Raw genomic sequence first — 19,070 nt, 5'->3', positions numbered from 1 at the left:
GGATGCCTGTTTGATAGAGAAGTTATAATGTTTATAATTTTTTTACAGAAAACAATAAAAAATGAACATTGGGCTGTTCTAAAAAATATCAGTGTTTGCATTTGTCTTTACAACCTCACAACATGTACTATTTTTTGTGGATTTAGCTTTCCTTTGTATCACCAACTTAATATTTAGTTGTTTACCCACACTTTTAGAACTGTTTCACATCTATGTTGCATAGAGACAACCGACTTCTGGCACCTGTCAACTGTTATTCCAGCCCAGCACGCTTGGACTACATCCCACAATTTTTTGGCATTTGTTGGCTTTGCTTCAGAAACAGATTTTTATATGTCACCCCACAAGTGTTTGATTGGATTTAGGTCCAGAGATTGGGCTGCCCAGTCCATTACCTTAATTTTGTTGGACTGGAACCAAGATTTTGCTCATTTACTGGTGTGTTTAGTGTCGTTGTCTTGTTGAATCTCCCATTTCAAGGGCATATCCTCTTCAGCATAAGGCAACATGAACTCTTCAAGTATTTTAATATATACAAACTGGTCCATGTTCCCTGGTCTGCGGTAAATAGCTCCAGCACCCTATTAAGAGAAACATACCCATATCATGATGCTTGCACCACCATGCCTCACTGTCTTCAGAGTGTACAGTGCCTTGAAAGCAGAGTTAATAGGTCGCCTGATGAAATGTTCTGCGGCTGTTAGACCCAGAAAGAACAATTTTACTTTCATCAGTCCACAAAATGTTTTTCCATTTCTCTTTAGGCCAGTTGATGTGTTTTTGGCAAATTGTATCCACTTCAGTACATGTCTTTTTTTTAACAGTGGGACTTTGCAGGGAGTTCTTCTTAAGAGATTATCTTCACACAGGCGTCTTCTAACTGTTACAGTTGTTGTAGCTGTTTGCTCACAGGTAACGTTAGACTGTCTTTATCATTCTGGAGCTGATCATTGACTGAGCATTTGCCATTCTGGCTATTCTTCCGTCCATTCGAATGGTAGTCTTCCGTTTTCTTCTGCATCTCTCTGGTCTGGCTTTTCATTTTAAAGCATTGGGGATCATTTTAGCTGATCAGCCTATCATTGTCTGCACTTCTTTATAAGTTTTACCTTCCACAATCAACTTTTTAAACAAAGTATGCAATTCTTCTGAACAATGTCTCGAGCGACCCATATTTCATAGGTCTACAAGGAGAAAACAACATATCCTGGCTTCACCCTTAAATAAGGGCCACCTGATTCACACCTGCTTCTTCACAGAATGATTGACCTCACTAATTGAACTCCGCGCTGCTATTAAATTGAACACACACTCCTTTCAATTAATTATTCTAATATACAGACTCCTAAACCTGCAGATCATGAATGCTGAGTCTGCTAGTCTTCTTAGAATCTAGTGCACCAACTGGTAAATTGTTTGACATGTGGTAATATAATTTATACCGAAAACAGTGATTAATCTGTTTTGTCATATTGGACTGCTATTATTTTGAACACTACTGTTTTCACTATATAATCTTGTTTATTTTTTTTATCCTTAAATAGAAAGGAAATGTACCATCTTTAACTTTAGGCCTTTTAGAGATCAATTAAGCCAGTTGAATTTTAAATGTTCACAATAACAGTAATTTTGACCAGGGGTGCCCAAACTTTTACATGCTACTGTATATATGTAAATATATATATATATATATGTATGCGACACTGTGCAAAAGTTTTAAGCAGGTGTGGAGTGGAAAAATTGCTGCTAAGTAAGAAAGAAAGCCTTAAAAAAAAAAGAAATACAAAATAATAATGGTTTATGTTTATAAATTAATCAAATGTACAGTAAATGACAAAGAGAGAAATCTAACTCAAATCAAATCGCATACACAATGCTCAGGAGTAAGAGATAAAGAAACACGGTAACTTATCGCTTGCAGTTCTTGCAGGGGAAAGGCTGGAAAATCTCCAGTCGGCATCGCAAATCATGGACAAAGTCTCTGGCTCTGCTACGGAGATACGAGAAGCACTGTCTTCCGACGGTGCTGATGGATTCAGTCCTGCTTGACTTGAGTGCGTCAGAATGTGGAAACAGTCTTTTCGGTGGATTCCTCAACAATGGCACCAGACACAAGACATGGGCACGCTTACAGTCCACGGCAACCGGCGGTCTTTCAGAAAAGCCTCTAGGCAGTTTATCCTCTATCACAGTCACAACAGGGATAACCAAAAGTACGGGTCCAGACAGTAAATTAATAGCGTCAAAGGAAGTCTTTACGCCAGCCCGCTGAGGGTTGGGTGATGTGAAGTTGTCAGTGCGAGCAGCGGAGAAGGAGTCAACCATCCCTTGTCGTCCTCCTGCCGAATCTGACCCGTTCCCGTGCTCAGGTCTCCTTATATACCCCGTGCCACTTGCTGACCAACATAAAGGTCTATCCCTTCTAGAAGAAACCTCCTCCCCCGAAAACTGTGGTGACAGTCCCGATAGTGCTGGCATTAAAGGGCACCGGACACCGCTGAATCTTTTCACTCACCATTCCACTGGCAAGACATTCTGAGTATAACTAGAGAGTCTGTTGTCGGTTCTAGCAGTTTTTCGCCAAATAAACTGATCCTGATTATACCGAATGGGGAGTTATCCAGCCGTTGTTTGTTCGAAATGATGTAGATTGGAAGGAATAGTGGAGTCTTCCTGCAGTGGCAAAGCTGAATCTGCACCTGCCATAGCGTTCTCTTCCGGGGTCTCAGGATTCCGCTCTGCAGACAAATTTGCGGATGGCTGCTCGAAATTTTCTTCTTCTTCATCCTCCGTGGCTACAGGAGACACCGCTTCAGGAACTTCAATGGTCTCTTCTCTCTGTATGGGGTCTTCAGAGAGGCATGGCTGGAGCATACTTCTGTGGACCACTCTGGTGGGCGCATTCTCTTGCCCTTCTGGATAAACCTTGTACACAGGTCCTTCCACATCGACCTGACGCTTCACTCTGTACAGCCTACTCTCCCACCGATTTTCCAGCTTGTCACAAGGATGTTTCTCCCTCACTAACACCCGATCACCAACCTGAAGATCTGTCCCCCATAGAGGAAGCTTCTCAGGGTGCTCCATTTCCCGGAGCCGTGTCTAAACTAACCAATGTATGGTTTATAGATAGGGATGGGCGAATCTACTCGTTAGGACTCGTTACTCTGCGAGTAGTAGGGGACTCGCAGGACTCGGTACTCTGTGAGTTTCCAAGCGATTACTCGCACAGTAACGAGTCCAAAGTAAATCAATGGCAATCCTAGTTTTGGTCCGTTTTGTATTCTACTCAGATTCTCAGATCAATGCTTTCTGCTTTCAGAGTTTAAATCCGAGTTTTGCTTTCAGAGTTTAAATCAGAGTTTTGCTTTCAGAGTTTAAATCCGAGTTTTGCTTTCAGAGTTTAAATCAGAGTTTTGCTTTCAGAGTTTAAATCCGAGTTTTGCTTTCAGAGTTTAAATCCGAGAGCATTCAGAGTTTTGCTAACTCGCTATCACTGTAGGATCATTTTTGACAGTCAATCCGGGTCCAGCAGCAGAGGAATCGCTACAAACTCGCTTCCCCATTAATTAACATTGGACTTGCTAGACTCGCAACGAGTAGCGAGTCCTGCACTCGGACTCGTTAGAGTCTAGCGATTCCGAGTAATTTAGGATTCGCCCATCCCTATTTATAGACAATGATGATGTTCTGTGACCCAGGTAGACACCCCCGTCCGTGGGTAGTCTTCTCCTGGATCCAGCTCCAGCTCTGTGACTTCCTTTCCTGTTCGGCCGAACAATAAGGAGTAGGGTGTGTAACCCGTGGATTGATGAACTCGATTTTTGTAGATCCACACGAGCTCAGAGATATATTCCGGCCACCTAGATTTTCTATCATCTTCTAGGGTCCTCATCATCTGAATCAGAGTACAGTTAAATCGATCACAGGCCCCGTTTCCCGGAGGATGGTACGGTGTGGTGTGTGATTGGTCGAACTGAGAGATCCGCTGTAACTCATCCATCACTCTTCCCAAGAAACAAGCTCCTTGGTCCGAATGGATCCACTATGGGCATTCATACACCTGAATGAAGTGTTTACAGATAGCATACGCAGTAGACTCAGCCGTCTGATCTTGGGTGGGCGTCACCACCCCAAATTTCATGAAATGATTTACCATCACTAAGCAGTGGTCATATTCTTGGTGAGCTGGCCCGATGGTTAAATAGTCGACGGTCAACAGCTCCAGGGGCACTGAAGTTACTATCGTTTGAGTAGGAGCTCTTTGTTCCGGGGACTGGGCCAACTCACAGGCCTGACAAAGTCTACAAGCTTCCTCAACCGCTGCTTTTAGCCATGGGTGGTAAACAAACCACTGAAGCCACTGGAAAGTTTTTTTAAGACCGAAGTGAGCCCCTTTTTCGTGAGCTTCAGTGGCCACAGCAGGCAGCACCATCTCTGGAATCACCACCTGCCAGGAAGCCCCAAGTTCCCTCTGAAGTTGAACCTTGCGGTATAACAGCCCGTTTCTCATCTGGAGGCACTCCCACTGACTGAGCATCTTCAATGCTTCTGGAGTCAGAGCACTCTGCTGGTCCGGGCTAGGCAGCTTCTTCAATGTCACCCAGTGTCGGAACAGAGCGAGCTCACGATCTTCCTGCTGCAATTGAACCTACTCATCCCGAGATCTTCCCAATATTCCTTTATGATGGGGAGTCTGTATTTGGTCCAGCGTGGCCGCCACCGTCCCAGCGGTCCTTCGTAACCGGGGCACCTCCTGTTCCTCTAGCAACTCATCTCTACTCTTTCCCGGTGGTGCATGTCTTGCTCTGGACAAGGCATCAGCATGCGTGTTCTCTGCTCCCCTTCTATAGGCGATTCTGTACCGGAACCTCCCCATTCAGGCCACCCAACGTTGCTCCAAGGTCTCTAGCTTGCCGTTCTACCAGATGCGCTATCAGGTTATTATCGGTGCACACTAGCACCTCCGAGCCCGACAGGTATTCTGCGAATCTTTCCATCATGGCCCTCACCAACGCCAGCAACTTCAGCTTGAAGGTGCAATAGTTGTCCGGGTTGCGTTCGCAATTGTGGTCGGAACGGCTAGCATAAGCGATCACCCTTTCTCTTCTATCTTGCACCTGCGACAACACAGCCCCAAGCCCGTGCAAGCTTCCATCGGTGTGGAGAATGAACGGTATAGAGAAGTCAACATAAGCCAGTACCGGAGTTTAGGTCAGTGCCTTTTTAAATTCACAAAGCTCCTTTTCCTGCCTCTCCTCCCAACAAATGGAAAGACTCTTGGCATTTGGGACTACCCCCTTCACCACCTGTGCAAAATTCTTCACGAAGCGACGGTAGTATCCTGTCAATCCCAGGAAAGCCCGTACATCTTTTACGCTCTCCGGGGTCGGCCAGTATCTGATCACCACAAGCTTCTCCTGTGATGGCTTCACTCCCTTGGCGGAAATGACATGACCAAGGTACTCGATCAGAGTATGGGTCCAGACTGTAAACTAATAGCGTCAAAGGAAGTCTTTAGGTCAGCACACTGAGGGTTGGGTGATGTGAAGTTGTCAGCGCGAGCAGCGGAGATGGAGTCAACCGTCCCCTGTCGTCTTCCTGCCAAATCTGACCCGTTCCTGTGCTCAGGTCTCCTTACATACCCCACGCCCCCTGCTGTCCAACAGAAAGGTCTCTCCCTCCTAGAATAAACCTCCCCCGCCAACAGTGGTGACAGTCCCAATAGTTCCGGCCTTAAAGGGCACCGGACACCGCCTACTTTGTCTTGGCTCATCTTCTTACAAAACTATTACACTTCTATTTTTGAAATTATTCTTACTTTGCAGCATTTTTTCACACCTGCCTAAAACTTTTGCAGAGTATGGTGCACTGGGTGTAATTCTCAATATTTCCTTCTTATTCTGGACATGTTTGGGGACGTGATCTTTATCGGGATGTGTGTTCTTTATTGTGGGTTGTGACAAACAGCCTTAAAAATTTGGGACAGTCTGTGATTTTTGGTACAGTAGTCCAGAAAAAAATAGAACGGTATGCTTGTAACCCTGTTAGTGATGTGTCCTTACAAAGTTTGACACCATCAAATCAGTCATGCCAGTGGCAGTCTGTGTAGGGACACACCTTTTTAACCAGAGAATGATAATGCCCTGTTGTCAATTCAGGAGGAATAACAAAGGAATTGCACAGCCCAGTTTTATGGGAATAGATGCTCCAGAACTGTAATTTCATAGAGAATGCAAGTTTTTACTGAAACAGATACTTCAGGAGAGATGACGAGTTCTCTGTAGTAGTACATCTATAGTTTTTGAGAAAGCTGACCATGACTGATTTATATGTCATGCTGATATGGCGGGTTCTATATCTGTATGACCAACAGCAGTGAACGTGACATCTAAGTGGTTAGTCAGAAGGCATAGGCTAAAATTGAGAGAACCTGGTTCCTTACCAAAGTAATGTGCTAGACTACATGTACATAATATTAATGTCTAATATGTGGTTTGTTTGTTTTTTGTACCTAGCACTTGAAATTGCCTACTGTGATTTGCAGAGCCAAAGAAACAATTCACTGCATCATACAGAAGAAATCAGTGACAATCGCCTCATCATTCGGAGAGGGCAGCCATTTTTAATAGCCTTACAATTCAAAGGAAGAGAGTTTCTGGAGGGAACAGATAATATTGTCTTCTCAGTGGAAACTGGCAAGTGACTGAAACATTATCTGTAGGAAGCCACCATTGGATAAATATTACTATGAAAACAAAGCTACCGCATGACTAATAAAGGCTTATTGCGGCATCTTTGAACTTTAATGAGGAATGTTCCTTTGTTCTTCCCTAACATATATTATGCACCTGCTTTGTATTAACAGGACCGTGGCCCGATCCAGCTTCAGGAACTAAAGCAGTATTCCCATTAGGAAAAGCTTTAATAAGGAAGGCATGGAGTGCAGCAGTGGAAAGCAATGGACGCGATTCCATGTTGGTGGTCATCATGCCCTCATCAAATGCCATAATAGGGCAATATACTCTAAAGGTCCATATTGCCAAAGGAAGCAAAGCCACTAGCTATAAGCTAGGAACATTTGTGGTACTATTCAATCCATGGTGTGCAGGTATGGTAAATGAAGGGGGTATAAGAAAAAGTTTTTAAAAAAAAATTCAGAAAAAGAGTCCTTCTTGTCTACAGCCCTTATATAGCATGGACTATATTTAATAAAAGGGCAATACTTGACACAGCCTATAGACAAGACTCCATAGTTATATATTTTTTTTTTAAAATGAGGAAAGGATGGGGTGGAAAATCTCCAATGATTCTGATTAGCGCTTCTGATCATCTTGACCAATGGTGGTGATATGAGTTACATATCTGTCTGTTAATACTATGCCTCATTTTGACAGATGATGATGTGTTTCTGGATAATGAGTCCAAGCGGCAAGAATATGTTATGAATGACTATGGATTTGTGTACCAGGGTAACCAAAACTGGATTTCTCCCTGCCCATGGAACTACGGACAGGTAATTAATATATCTGATATTTCTTCAAATGGTTTACTTAAAGAGGTTGTCCACTAGTCAGACAACACCTTCTTAATTGGAATGTTCTCCCCTTAGAAAATAATAACACGTATACTCACCTCCGGTGCGGGTGCCAATCCAGCGGTCTCTGCGCCGGCTCACCGGGGACTCACGTGGCATAACAGTGTCTGCAGACAAATCAGACATCCGGAGGAAGTCAGAGCTGCTCTCTCGCTTCTTCTTGATGTCTATTTGTCCAAAGGAGGGGAGATCAAAGCAGACGCTGATTGGCTGAAGAGATTGAGCGTCTACAACAATGTCCTTGGGAGAGACGGTATTGACACCATTGGAACTGCGCCCGCACCGTAGCTGAATTAAGGTATTACTAACCCATTCTACGCCTGGGTGGCGAGCATTTTTATTGGTAAATGGTCTCCCATCCTGGTATGTGCTGCCCCCCTCCTATCCTGATATGCATGGCACCCCTTCATTCCTATCCTTTTATGCATGGCCCCCTCATCCCTATAATGGTATGAATGGCCCCCTCATCCCTATTCTAGTATGTATGGTCCCCTCACCCCCCCAACCCTGGTATGCATGGCACCTCATTCCTCATCCTGGTATGCATGGTCCCCTCACCCCCCCAATCCTGGTGGTGCATCGTCCCCTCACCCCCCAATCCTGGCATGCATGGTACCCCCATATCCATATCCTGGCATGCATGGCCCCATCATCCCTATAATGGTATGCATGGCCCCCTCATCCCTATCCTGGTATGCATGGTACCCCTTCATCGCTATCCTGCTATGCATGGCCCCCTCATCCCTATCCTGGTATGCATGTTACCCCTTCATCCCTATCCTGCTATGCATGGCCCCCTCATCCCTATTCTGGTATGTTTGTTCCCTTCACCCCCCCCCACATCCTGGTATGCATGGCACCCCATTCCTCATCCTGGTATGCATGGTCCCCTCACCCCCCCAATCCTGGTATGCATGGTCCCCTCAATGTTGTGAGTTCATTTTCCCCTTCGTCACTGGGGTCTGGTGAACTCCCTATTCTGGTAAAGGAAGGTAATGAGCCTGATTATCAGGCACCTGAGTCTAATGAGGATGACTGGCTGAGTGGAGTCACGGACTGGATATAAGGCTGCCGACGCCCTTCTGCCCTGCGGGTGATTTCTCTGTGGACTTCTAGGACACTAGTCTGATTCCTGCTCCTCTCAAGCTAAGTTTTCTGTTTGCCTGTTAAGCTTTTGGTTTTGTTTTTTGTTTTCCTTGCTTTTCTGTATTCTGCCATTCCCTGCTGGGGTGAGCTGAATCTCCTTTTGCCTGTAGCTCTGTCTTCAGTATATTCCTGAGTACTGACATAGCTTTTTTGAAGCCTAGCGTCTTCAGGGCCTTTTTCACTGTCAGTCTGTTGGCTCTTATTTTCCTAGGGTTTTTCACAGATTGCAGACAGCAGCCTTCCTGTCCTTTTCTGTCTAGTTAGCTTGGGCCCCTCTTTGCTCAGTCTATCTTTCTGTCTGTGTTAGTATTTTCATCTTGCTTCACCGTCATTATATGTTGGGGGCTGCCTATTGCTTTGGGGTCTGCTCTGGGGCAGTTTAGATTTCCCCTTTCTTTCTTTAGGCCTATTTAATTCTCCGGCTGTGATCGAGGGGTCTAGGGCATCGTAGGAACCCCCCACGGCTACTGCTAGTTGTGTTGATAGGTTCAGGGGTCTGCAATCCGATAGCTGTCAACTTCTCTGGTTTTCTGGACTTAGCTAGCATTTCTGTTTTTTGCCTCCTACGGTGACTCAATCATAACAGAATCACCCGCCATACCGCAGATCCTAGGGTACTCAATAGCAGGAAAGAATTGTGTTTAAAAAAAAAAATTAAAAAAAAAAGGTGTGTGTATATTCTTTCCTCTATATCTCTGAGGCCGTAGGGGGAATTTTTTTTTTTTCTCTCTCAATGGAGATAAAGCAATTGTCTGATCGTGTGGAGCAGCTCGCTGCGGAAGTGCGGGGAATTTCCGCCTACCTTGCTCGATCGCATGCTGTTGAACCAAAGATCCCTACACCTGATGTATTTTTTGGGTATCGATCTAAATTTTTGAGTTTCAAAAATAATTGTAAATTATTTTTTGCCTTGAAGCCTAACTCGTCAGGGAGCTCCGCGCAGCAGGTTAAAATTGTCATCTCTTTGCTGCGTGGCGATCCCCAGGATTGGGTGTTTTCTTTGAAACCAGATGATCCTATTCTGACTAATGTGAACGCATTCTTTCAAGCTTTGGGGTTGTTGTATGACGAACCTAATGCTATTGATCAGGCTGAAAAGACCCTGTTGGCATTGAACCAGGGTCGAGATTCTGCAGAGTTGTACTGTCAAAAGTTCCGAAAGTGGGCGGTCCTTACTACCTGGAATGATAATGCCTTGGCTGCTCTCTTTCGGAAGGGTTTGTCAGAAGCCGTAAAAGATACTATGGTGGGATTTCCTGTTCCCTCTGGTCTGGACGATTCTATGTCATTAGCCATTCAGGTTGATCGGCGTTTACGTGAACGCAGGATTGCACGAGAGGTGTTGCCACCTGTTGAACAGACGTCTGAACCTATGCAATGTGATAGAGTTTTGTCTAAGGCGCAACGTCAGGAGTTCAGAAGGCGTAATAAGCTGTGTTTTTTCTGTGGAGATGCTTTGCATATTATTTCTGTTTGTCCTAAACGAGAGAAACGCTTTGCACACACGTTTTCTGTTGGTGGTGTTCAACCTAAGTTTCTTCTGGCAATTACTCTGATCTGCTCCCTGTCCACATTTTCCGCCAAGGCTTTTGTGGATTCGGGAGCAGCGCTAAACCTAATGGACTTGGATTTTGCTAAACGTTGTGGATTTCCGATGACACCTCTGCAGACGCCTATCCCTTTGAGGGGGATTGATGCTACTCCTTTGGCTAAAAATAAACCTCAGTTTTGGACCCAGGTGGTCATGCGGGTCGCCCCAGACCATCAAGAAAATTGCAGATTTTTGGTATTGCATGGTCTGCATGATGCCGTTGTTCTGGGGTTTCCCTGGTTGCAAATTCATAATCCAGTTTTGGATAGGAAATCTGTGTCTGTGGTGAGTTGGGGTTGTCGGTGTGCCTTTAGTGAGGCTCCGTTTTTTTCCACCTCTCCTCAGTCGCATGATGTTCCTGACTATTTGGCGGACTTTTATGATGTATTTAGTGAGAATGAGTCTGCGTCCTTGCCTCCTCATAGGAGTTATGACTGTGCAATTGAACTAAGCCCGGGGTGTAAATTTCCCAAGGGTCGGCTCTTCAATTTATCTGTACCCGAGCACGAGGCTATGCGGTCCTATATTAAGGAGGCGTTGGAGAAGGGTCATATTAGACCATCCTCTTCACCCTTAGGTGCCATTTTTTTTTTTGTGGCCAAAAAGGATGGTTCTTTAAGGCCTTGTATTGATTATCGTGCCCTCAATAAAATTACTATTAAATATCAGTATCCGTTACCCCTGATTTCGGATCTATTCTCTAGAGTTAGAGGTGCTTGCTGGTTTACCAAGCTTGACCTCAGGGGGCGTATAATCTTATAAAGAAAGGGGAAATCTAAACTGCCCCAGAGCAGACCCCAAAGCAATAGGCAGCCCCCAACATATAATGACGGTGAAGCAAGATGAAAATACTAACACAGACAGAAAGATAGACTGAGCAAAGAGGGGCCCAAGCTAACTAGACAGAAAAGGACAGGAAGGCTGCTGTCTGCAATCCGTGAAAAACCCTATGAAAATAAGAGCCAACAGACTGACAGTGAAAAAGGCCCTGAAGACGCTAGGCTTCAAAAAAGCTATGTCAATACTCAGGAATATACTGAAGACAGAGCTACAGGCAAAAGGAGATTCAGCTCACCCCAGCAGGGAATGGCAGAATACAGAAAAGCAAGGAAAACAAAAAACAAAACCAAAAGCTTAACAGGCAAACAGAAAACTTAGCTTGAGAGGAGCAGGAATCAGACTAGTGTCCTAGAAGTCCACAGAGAAATCACCCGTAGGGCAGAAGGGCGTCGGCAGCCTTATATCCAGTCCGTGACTCCACTCAGCCAGTCATCCTCATTAGACTCAGGTGCCTGATAATCAGGCTCATTACCTTCCTTTACCAGAATAGGGAGTTCACCAGACCCCAGTGACGAAGGGGAAAATGAACTCACAACACCTCACCCCCCCAATCCTGGTACGCATGGTACCCCCTCATCTCCCAATCCTGGAATGCATGGTCACCTCACCCCCCCCAATCCTGGTATGCATGGTCCCCTCACCCCCCCAATCCTGGAATGCATGGTCCCCTCACCCCACAATCCTGGTATGCATGGTCCCCAAACCCCCCTATCCTGGTATGCATGGTCCTCTCACCCCCCTTTCCTGGTATTCATGGTCCCCTCACCCCCCAATCCAGGAATGCATGGTCCTCTCACCCCCCCAATCATGGTATGCATGGTCCCCTCACCCCCCCAATCATGGTATGCATGGTCCCCTCACCCCCCAATCCTGGTATGCACGGCACCCCTTACCTCCCAATTCTGGTATGCATGGTCCCCTCACCCCCCCAATCATGGTATGCATGGTCCCCTCACCCCCCTATCCTGGTATGCATGGCACCCCTTACCTCCCAATTCTGGTATGCATGTTCCCCTCACCCCCTATCCTAGTATGCATGGTCCCCTCACCCCCTATCCTGGTATGCATGGGGGTGTGTCAAGAGTAGGAGAAGAGGGTTGCATTGACAATCCAACACAATGGGCAGCACTTTGAACACATTTTATAAGTGGTCATAAACTTATAAATAACTCATGAAAGAATAAAGTTATGTTCAAAACAAGCAAACCAGTGTTTTTCTTGTGAAATTCACAATAAGTTTGATGTGTCACATGACCCTCTTCCCATTGAAAAAAAAAAGTTGGATCTAAAATGGCCGACTTCAAAATGGCCACCATGGTCACCACCCATCTTGATAAATTTCCCCCCTCCCATATACTAAAAAAACGGCCCACGCTGTAAAATAATTTATAAGATGTAAAAGAGATATATTGTATATGCTATAACTAGATAGCCCGTCCCAATATGTTGACTGTAGAATATGCATTCACACATACGATTTATTATCGGACAACACTCGGACCAATCGAGTCTCACAATCCATTCAAACATCCATAATAATGACAGATCCGAGAATGAGAGCATGTCCTAGTCTAATCCAACATAGAGGATCAAAATAAGAACATACTCAGTGGGACTGTGTGTGCTACAGTAGACTAATATTCACACGGAGGGCAGAGTTTTTGTGCCAGGATAATTACTGTAATCTGCTTATGTGTATAAATATCCATGCTTGTGAAAACTATATAGTGGAATTAGGAATAATAGTTGTAATGCAAAGGCAGCAGATATTTTGAATGCACTTTGATGTGGGCAGTGACTGTGAGTGTAGCAGGAGCCGCTGCCCACTACACTAGTGAGTAGGTGGGGCAGCATCATTTTCCCCCAATCCCCAGCACATCCACTGGTGAGTGCAGTCCACAGTGTCTTCTACAGTATAAACAATTATGTGTCAAGTTCCGCTCTATTTTCCCACATATATAAATGCCTTAACGTGTGAAGTGGTCATCCAACCACATGGTGGCAGTATTTGGCTACAGACCTACACAGGACACGCAATATAAATTATAATCTATGTGTATTAGATATACAGTTGTGGTCAGTTTCACTTAACAGGGTTGTGCAACGAGCAAAAGTACATTTTAAACAACAGATCTTAGAATAAAAATAACTTCCACAATTGGATGTGTTTTACATAAAATGTTCCTGTGCTGAGATAATCTTATAAATGTGCCCCTGCTGTGTACTATGTAATGGCTGTATCTGACCGTACAGGAACATGGTCTGATCATACCACAGCTCCTGGGCAGGGGGGAAACAAAAGAGTATACAGACAGGACAGCAGGGAATCACACATAATTCTTTCTTTGAGGTAAAATATTATTTAAAAACAGGCAGGGAAATGTTTTACTCACAAAAAAAATCAGTTGTGATCCCTTGTTGCCATATCTGTATACTCTCTTTTGTTTACTCCTCCCCTGCCCAGGAGCTGTGGTATGATCAGACCATGTTCCTGTACGATCAGACACAGCCATTACACAGTACACAGCAGGGGCACATTTATAAGATTATCTCAGCACAGGAACATTTATTTAAACACGTCCAATTGTGGAAATTATTATTATTCCAAGATTTATTAATCAAAATGTACTTTTGTTTATAGGAAAACCCCTTTAAGTATGACAATAATAGATAAAATGATAATATGTATGCGGAAATACTTTAGCGAATACCTTGATTCCAAGTCATGTGTCATGACTGTCAGAGGCCACATGCTCAAAAAGGCTGCCTCAGACAGACTTGGCACAAGACAAATTCCAGAGGAACCCCAAACTTCACCCCTTAACACCTATTCAGAGAACCGGGTCCACTGGATTGCTTCCACTGAAGGGCTGCCATCTATAGAAGCGAACTAGAGTCGGAAAGGGTAGCCAAGCAGGATCAAAGCTAAAAGGTCACATCAGGAACAGAATTGTAAGACAAAAGGATGGTCAAAAGTCACGCCCAGGTCAGAAAACAGGAGGAATCAGGAAACCATTGCAAGTAGGACAAGAGCACAAGTCAGGTAGCAAAAACTAACTGACTGACAGTGAAAATCAGAGACCCAGGGGTTTAAATAGCAAACAGCCCCGCCCCAGGTTCTCAGAAAGGAGTAATCAAAACCAGACAATTAGCCCTTCCTACACTGATTAACGGCACCACATGTCCCAGGAATTAAACAATATGCATCACACATCAACATCAAAGACGTGGCACCACCTAGCGACTGAAGCAGGTACAAGAGGGACAGGAACCGACACAGAAGTTACATCCACTTTGCCACCATTGAGTGAGTGTCGAAATTAAAGTAAACGCAATGTGGCCATTAGGTCTCAATGACTGGATGTCGTTTGGATATGGCTGTCATAGCACTGACATTCATGATTTGCATATAGGCTCCTTATGTCATGACATGGGTGGGCTAGAGGAAGCGTGTGCATACATAAATAAATTGGACCTGATGTCTGTTCCTTTGTTTTTGCTTTTTTTTTTTTTAAGGTAAATGATTTTAGTGGCGCATGTCATGTTATTTTTTTATTCTACGTCCATTTTAATTTTTGCCTTCTTTATCCTTTTGCCTCATGGAGCCCCTGGTCAGCAACATTGAGCAGAATAATATAACACATTATATCATTGCATGTCACATCATGTAGAGAACATCATGAATAGAGGAATTATAGATTAACTCCACACTGACTATTCATTGCAGTTTGAAGATGACATCACGGATATCAGCCTAAGGCTTCTCGACAGGAACCTGAATTACCTACAAGACGCATTTAAGGATTTATCTCACAGAAACGACCCTGTGTACGTAAGCAGAGTAGTGAGCGCCATGGTGAGTGCATACAGAACCTCTGTACAGTTTACTTTATATTTCATTTTTTTATAAAATATATTACTAATATTTTTTGTTATAGATTGTATTCAGATCATTATAGAAAACTTAGACATAGCATTCTGAAAGTAATAAAATTGCGCATGAAAGAATGGATGATGTAAAAGCTGAATTCATTCAGTAGAGTTTCAGATAAAATTGTTTGCTTCTAACTAGTCCTGACTTTACATCTCCAAATGTCACGATGTGACTTTAGCGGTGTGACACAACCCAACGGATGGGCAGTCAGTTACGGCACAACACACAATCAACGGGATGGTAAAGGTGAGAGGAAGGCCCTACCAATAGAAAATGAGGGATAGTCACCACCTGAGCATGTCCCTGCACTCACCTAATTCCCTATGCAGGTCCTTCCCCCTGCCGCCGTCAGGATTTCTCGTCAGTGTTTGACACCTAGATCTGCCCTGGCTAGTGCACTGGCCGACAAGAAGCATTAGCCTCACCTCTGCCGATAATACACAGAAAGGGTAAGTGACAGACACCAAAGAGACAAGGTAGCAAAAATACAAACTTAGCTTTCTCTGCTGCAAAGCACTGCACAGCAGAATAAGACACCAGAAAAGCGAACTCAGCAAAGCACCACTGCACCCAGAGAGCTCCTTCCTCCAGCTTGATCACTGTAGAAATCTCTAAGGCCTCTTTCACACTTCCGTTTTTGACAATCAGTCAAGATCTGCCGATTTGGAAAAAAAACAGATCCGCCATTTTTCTTTGCGGATCCGTTTTTTTCCCCATTGACTTTCATTATTGGCGGATCTTGACGGATTGCCGTCCGTTGCATCCGTTTTTGTGAGGATCCGCCACAATGTTGGTGTCCGTCAATATCCTCAAAGATTTCCAAACGGAGCTTGCATCGTTTTTTTGGGCGGCGGATCCTCCAGACACTGATTTAACCCAAAATTCTGTCTGGGTGCCGGACAAAATTCTCTCTCTCTCTCTCTATCAATAAATAAATATTTGAATGAAAAAAAATTTAAACAATAAAAGTACATATATTTAGTATCGCTGCATCCATAATGTACCGACCTATAAAACTGTCCCACTAGTTAACCCCTTTAGAGAATCACATAAAAAATGAGGCAAAAAAACAATGCTTTATCATCATACTGCCGAACAAAAAGTGGAATAACGCGCGATCAAAAAGATGTATATAAATAAACATGGTACCGCTGCAAACATCATCTTGTCCCGCAAAAAACGAGCTGCCACACAGCATCATAAGCAAAAAAATAAAAAAGTTATAGCTCTCAGAATAAAGCAATGCAAAAAATAAAGCGCCAAAACATAAAAAAATATAAATGAGGTATCGCTGTACTTGTACTAACCCGAAGAATAAAACTGCCTTATCAATTTTACCACACGCAGAATGGTATAAACGAAATTCATGAATTGTTGGTTTTTGTTCATTCTGCCTCCCAAAAATCGTAATAAAAAGCGATTAAAAAATGTCATGTGCCCGAAAATGTCAACTCGTCCCGCAAAAAACAAGACCTCACATGACTCTGTGGGCAAAAATATGGAATAATTATAGCTCTCAAAATGTGGTGATGCAAAAACTATTTTTTGCAATAAAAACGTCTTTTAGCGTGTGACAGCTTCCAAACATAAAAACCTGCTATAAGGCCTCTTTCACATGTCCTGATATTTCCGGTACCGGAGATGTCAGTGTCCGTGTGTGTAATACTTGCAGCACATGTGTGGCATGCGTATGCCGCATCGTTACCACACGGACCGGAGCCAGGAAAGAAGTGTTGCAGTAAGCGCTGTTCCCTGGCGCGGGGTGCTGAACACGGCTTTCGTCATTCTCCCCTACTCTGCCGGTGATCGGTGTGAGCAGGGGAGAATGATCAGAGTTACATCGGTACGCCTTTTAACGGCAGTTAAGGGTACTTAAACCACATGTGCCGCTTTTTAACAGCACTGAGGTTTAAGGTTATAACGCCCAACAGCGTAGGAATTTCTTCGGGGTCTCGGTTGCCGTGGGTAGACGAGACCCCAGAGAACATGATTCGCGTCGGTTTTAATGGCGGTTTTGCGGTTTAAACAGTGACCGAAGAAAAAGTCGGATTTTCCATTTAATTTCTCTCTCCTCTGATGCGATCGTACATCAGAGGAGAGAGAAATAGGGTCCCCTGACCACCTCCCCGGTACCTCAGTTGTCCTTGCAGTCCTCCCTGACATCCCATGGGCCACCGGCTTCTTCTTCCGCTAGAAAATGGTGGGCGCATGCGCAGTGCACCCGCCGAAATCTGCCGGCCGGCACCCAGCAACAATAGGAGAGTTTTTCCTATTGGTTCATTTTGATCACTGTGATAGACCCTATCACAGTGATCAAACTAGAAAAAATAGTAAAACAAACCCCCTTTATCACCCCCTTATTTAGGGAAAAATAATAAAATAAAAAAAGTATTTATTTCCATTTTCCCATTGGGGTTAGAGGTGGGCTAAAGTGAGTTGGGCTAAAGTTAGGGTTAGGGTTGGGGCTAAAGTTGGGGTTAGGGTTTGGATTAGGCGTAGGGTTGGTATTAGGGTTAGGGTTGGGATTAAGGTTAGGGGTGTGTTAGGGTTAGGGTTAGGGGTGTGTTTGGGTTAGGGTTGGAGTTAGAATTGGGGGGTTTCCACTGTTTAGGCACATCAGGGGCTCTCCAAACGTGACATGGCATCCAATCTCAATTCCAGCCAATTCTGGGCTGAAAAAGTCAAACTGTGCTCCTTCCCTTCCGACCTCTGCTGCGCACCCAAACAGTAATTTACCCCCACATATAGGGTATTGGCATACTCAGGACAGATTGGACAACAACTTTTGGGGTTCAATTTCTCCTGTTAACGTTGTGAAAATAAAAAAATTGGGGACAAAAATTTCATTTTTGTGAAAAACATATGATTTATTTTTACGGCTGTACGTTATAAACTTCTGTGAAGCACTTGGGGGTTCAAAGTGCCAACCACACATCTAGATAAGTTCCTTAGGGGGTCTAGTTTCCAAAATGGTGTCACTTGAGAGGGGTTTCCACTGTTTAGGAACATCAGGGGCTCTCCAAATGCGACATGGGGTCCAATCTCAATTCCAACCAATTTAGCATTGAAAAGTCCAGCTCCTTCCCTTCCAAGCTCTGCATGTGCCCAAACAGTGGTTTACCTGCATATATGGGGCATCAGCGTACTCAGGACAAATTGTACAACAACTTTTGGGGTCCAATTTCTCATGTTACCCTTCCCTTGGTAAAATAAAAAAAAATTGTAAATTTTTTGTGAAAAAAAGTTAGATGTTAATTTTTTTTTTTAAACATTCCAATACTTCCTGTGAAGCACCTGAAGGGTTAATAAACTTCTTGAATGTGGTGTTGAGCACCTTCAGGGGTGCAGTTTTTAGAATGGTGTCACTTTTGGGTATTTTCTATCATATAGACCCCTCAAAGTGACTTCACATGTGATGTGGTCCCAAAAAAAAATGGTGTTGTAAAAATGAGAAATCGCTGTTTAACTTTTAGGCTATGTGCACACGTAGCGGAACTCTCGCGGAAATTACCGCGAGAATTCCAGAATCCATTCCGCTGGAAAATCGCATTTAAATTCCAGCGATTTTCCTGTGGAAAAACTAGCGTTTTGCAAGTGTAATTAGCTTGCAGAATTCTAGTGTTTTCGAAGCGATCTGTAGCATCGCTTGGAGAACTGATTGACAGGTTGGTCACACTCGTCAAACTTTTTACTATTGAGGCTGCCCATGCAGCATTAGTAGTAATAGATAGGATGTAGAAAATAATAAAAAACAAAAAATGTTATTCTTACCTTCCGGCGTCCCGCGGAGCCTTCCTGCCTCTCTCCACGCTCCCAGTCCCAGTAATCTTTTGCGAGAATGACAGCGAGACTTCGCGCTCCCGCAACGTCATCGCAAATGACCGCGAGACATCGTGCTCCCGCGAGATCGTGATGTCATCGCGGTCATTCTCGCAAAGGATTACTGGGACTGGGAGCGTGGA

The 19,070-nt window shown here is 44.1% G+C and overlaps 1 protein-coding gene across 1 annotated transcript in view; it reads left to right on the top strand.

The window, feature by feature from the left end:
- LOC141059033 (protein-glutamine gamma-glutamyltransferase 5-like) overlaps window positions 1-19,070 on the top strand; it is a 67,296-nt gene that overhangs the window by 23,847 nt on the left and 24,379 nt on the right. Inside the window, exons 2-5 of the mRNA XM_073555242.1 lie at window positions 6,519-6,698; window positions 6,869-7,111; window positions 7,398-7,516; window positions 14,902-15,030. Of these exons, the coding sequence (XP_073411343.1) occupies window positions 6,519-6,698; window positions 6,869-7,111; window positions 7,398-7,516; window positions 14,902-15,030 (671 nt within the window). The remainder of the gene's footprint in view (window positions 1-6,518; window positions 6,699-6,868; window positions 7,112-7,397; window positions 7,517-14,901; window positions 15,031-19,070) is intronic.

The sequence above is a fragment of the Dendrobates tinctorius genome, unplaced genomic scaffold, assembly GCF_039654945.1.
Source record: "Dendrobates tinctorius isolate UK_male_01 unplaced genomic scaffold, ASM3965494v1 ptg000223l, whole genome shotgun sequence".
Classification (NCBI taxonomy): Eukaryota; Metazoa; Chordata; class Amphibia; order Anura; family Dendrobatidae; genus Dendrobates; species Dendrobates tinctorius.
The sequence above is the reverse complement of the archived record's forward strand: the minus strand, read 5'-3'. Positions and strand labels throughout refer to the sequence as shown.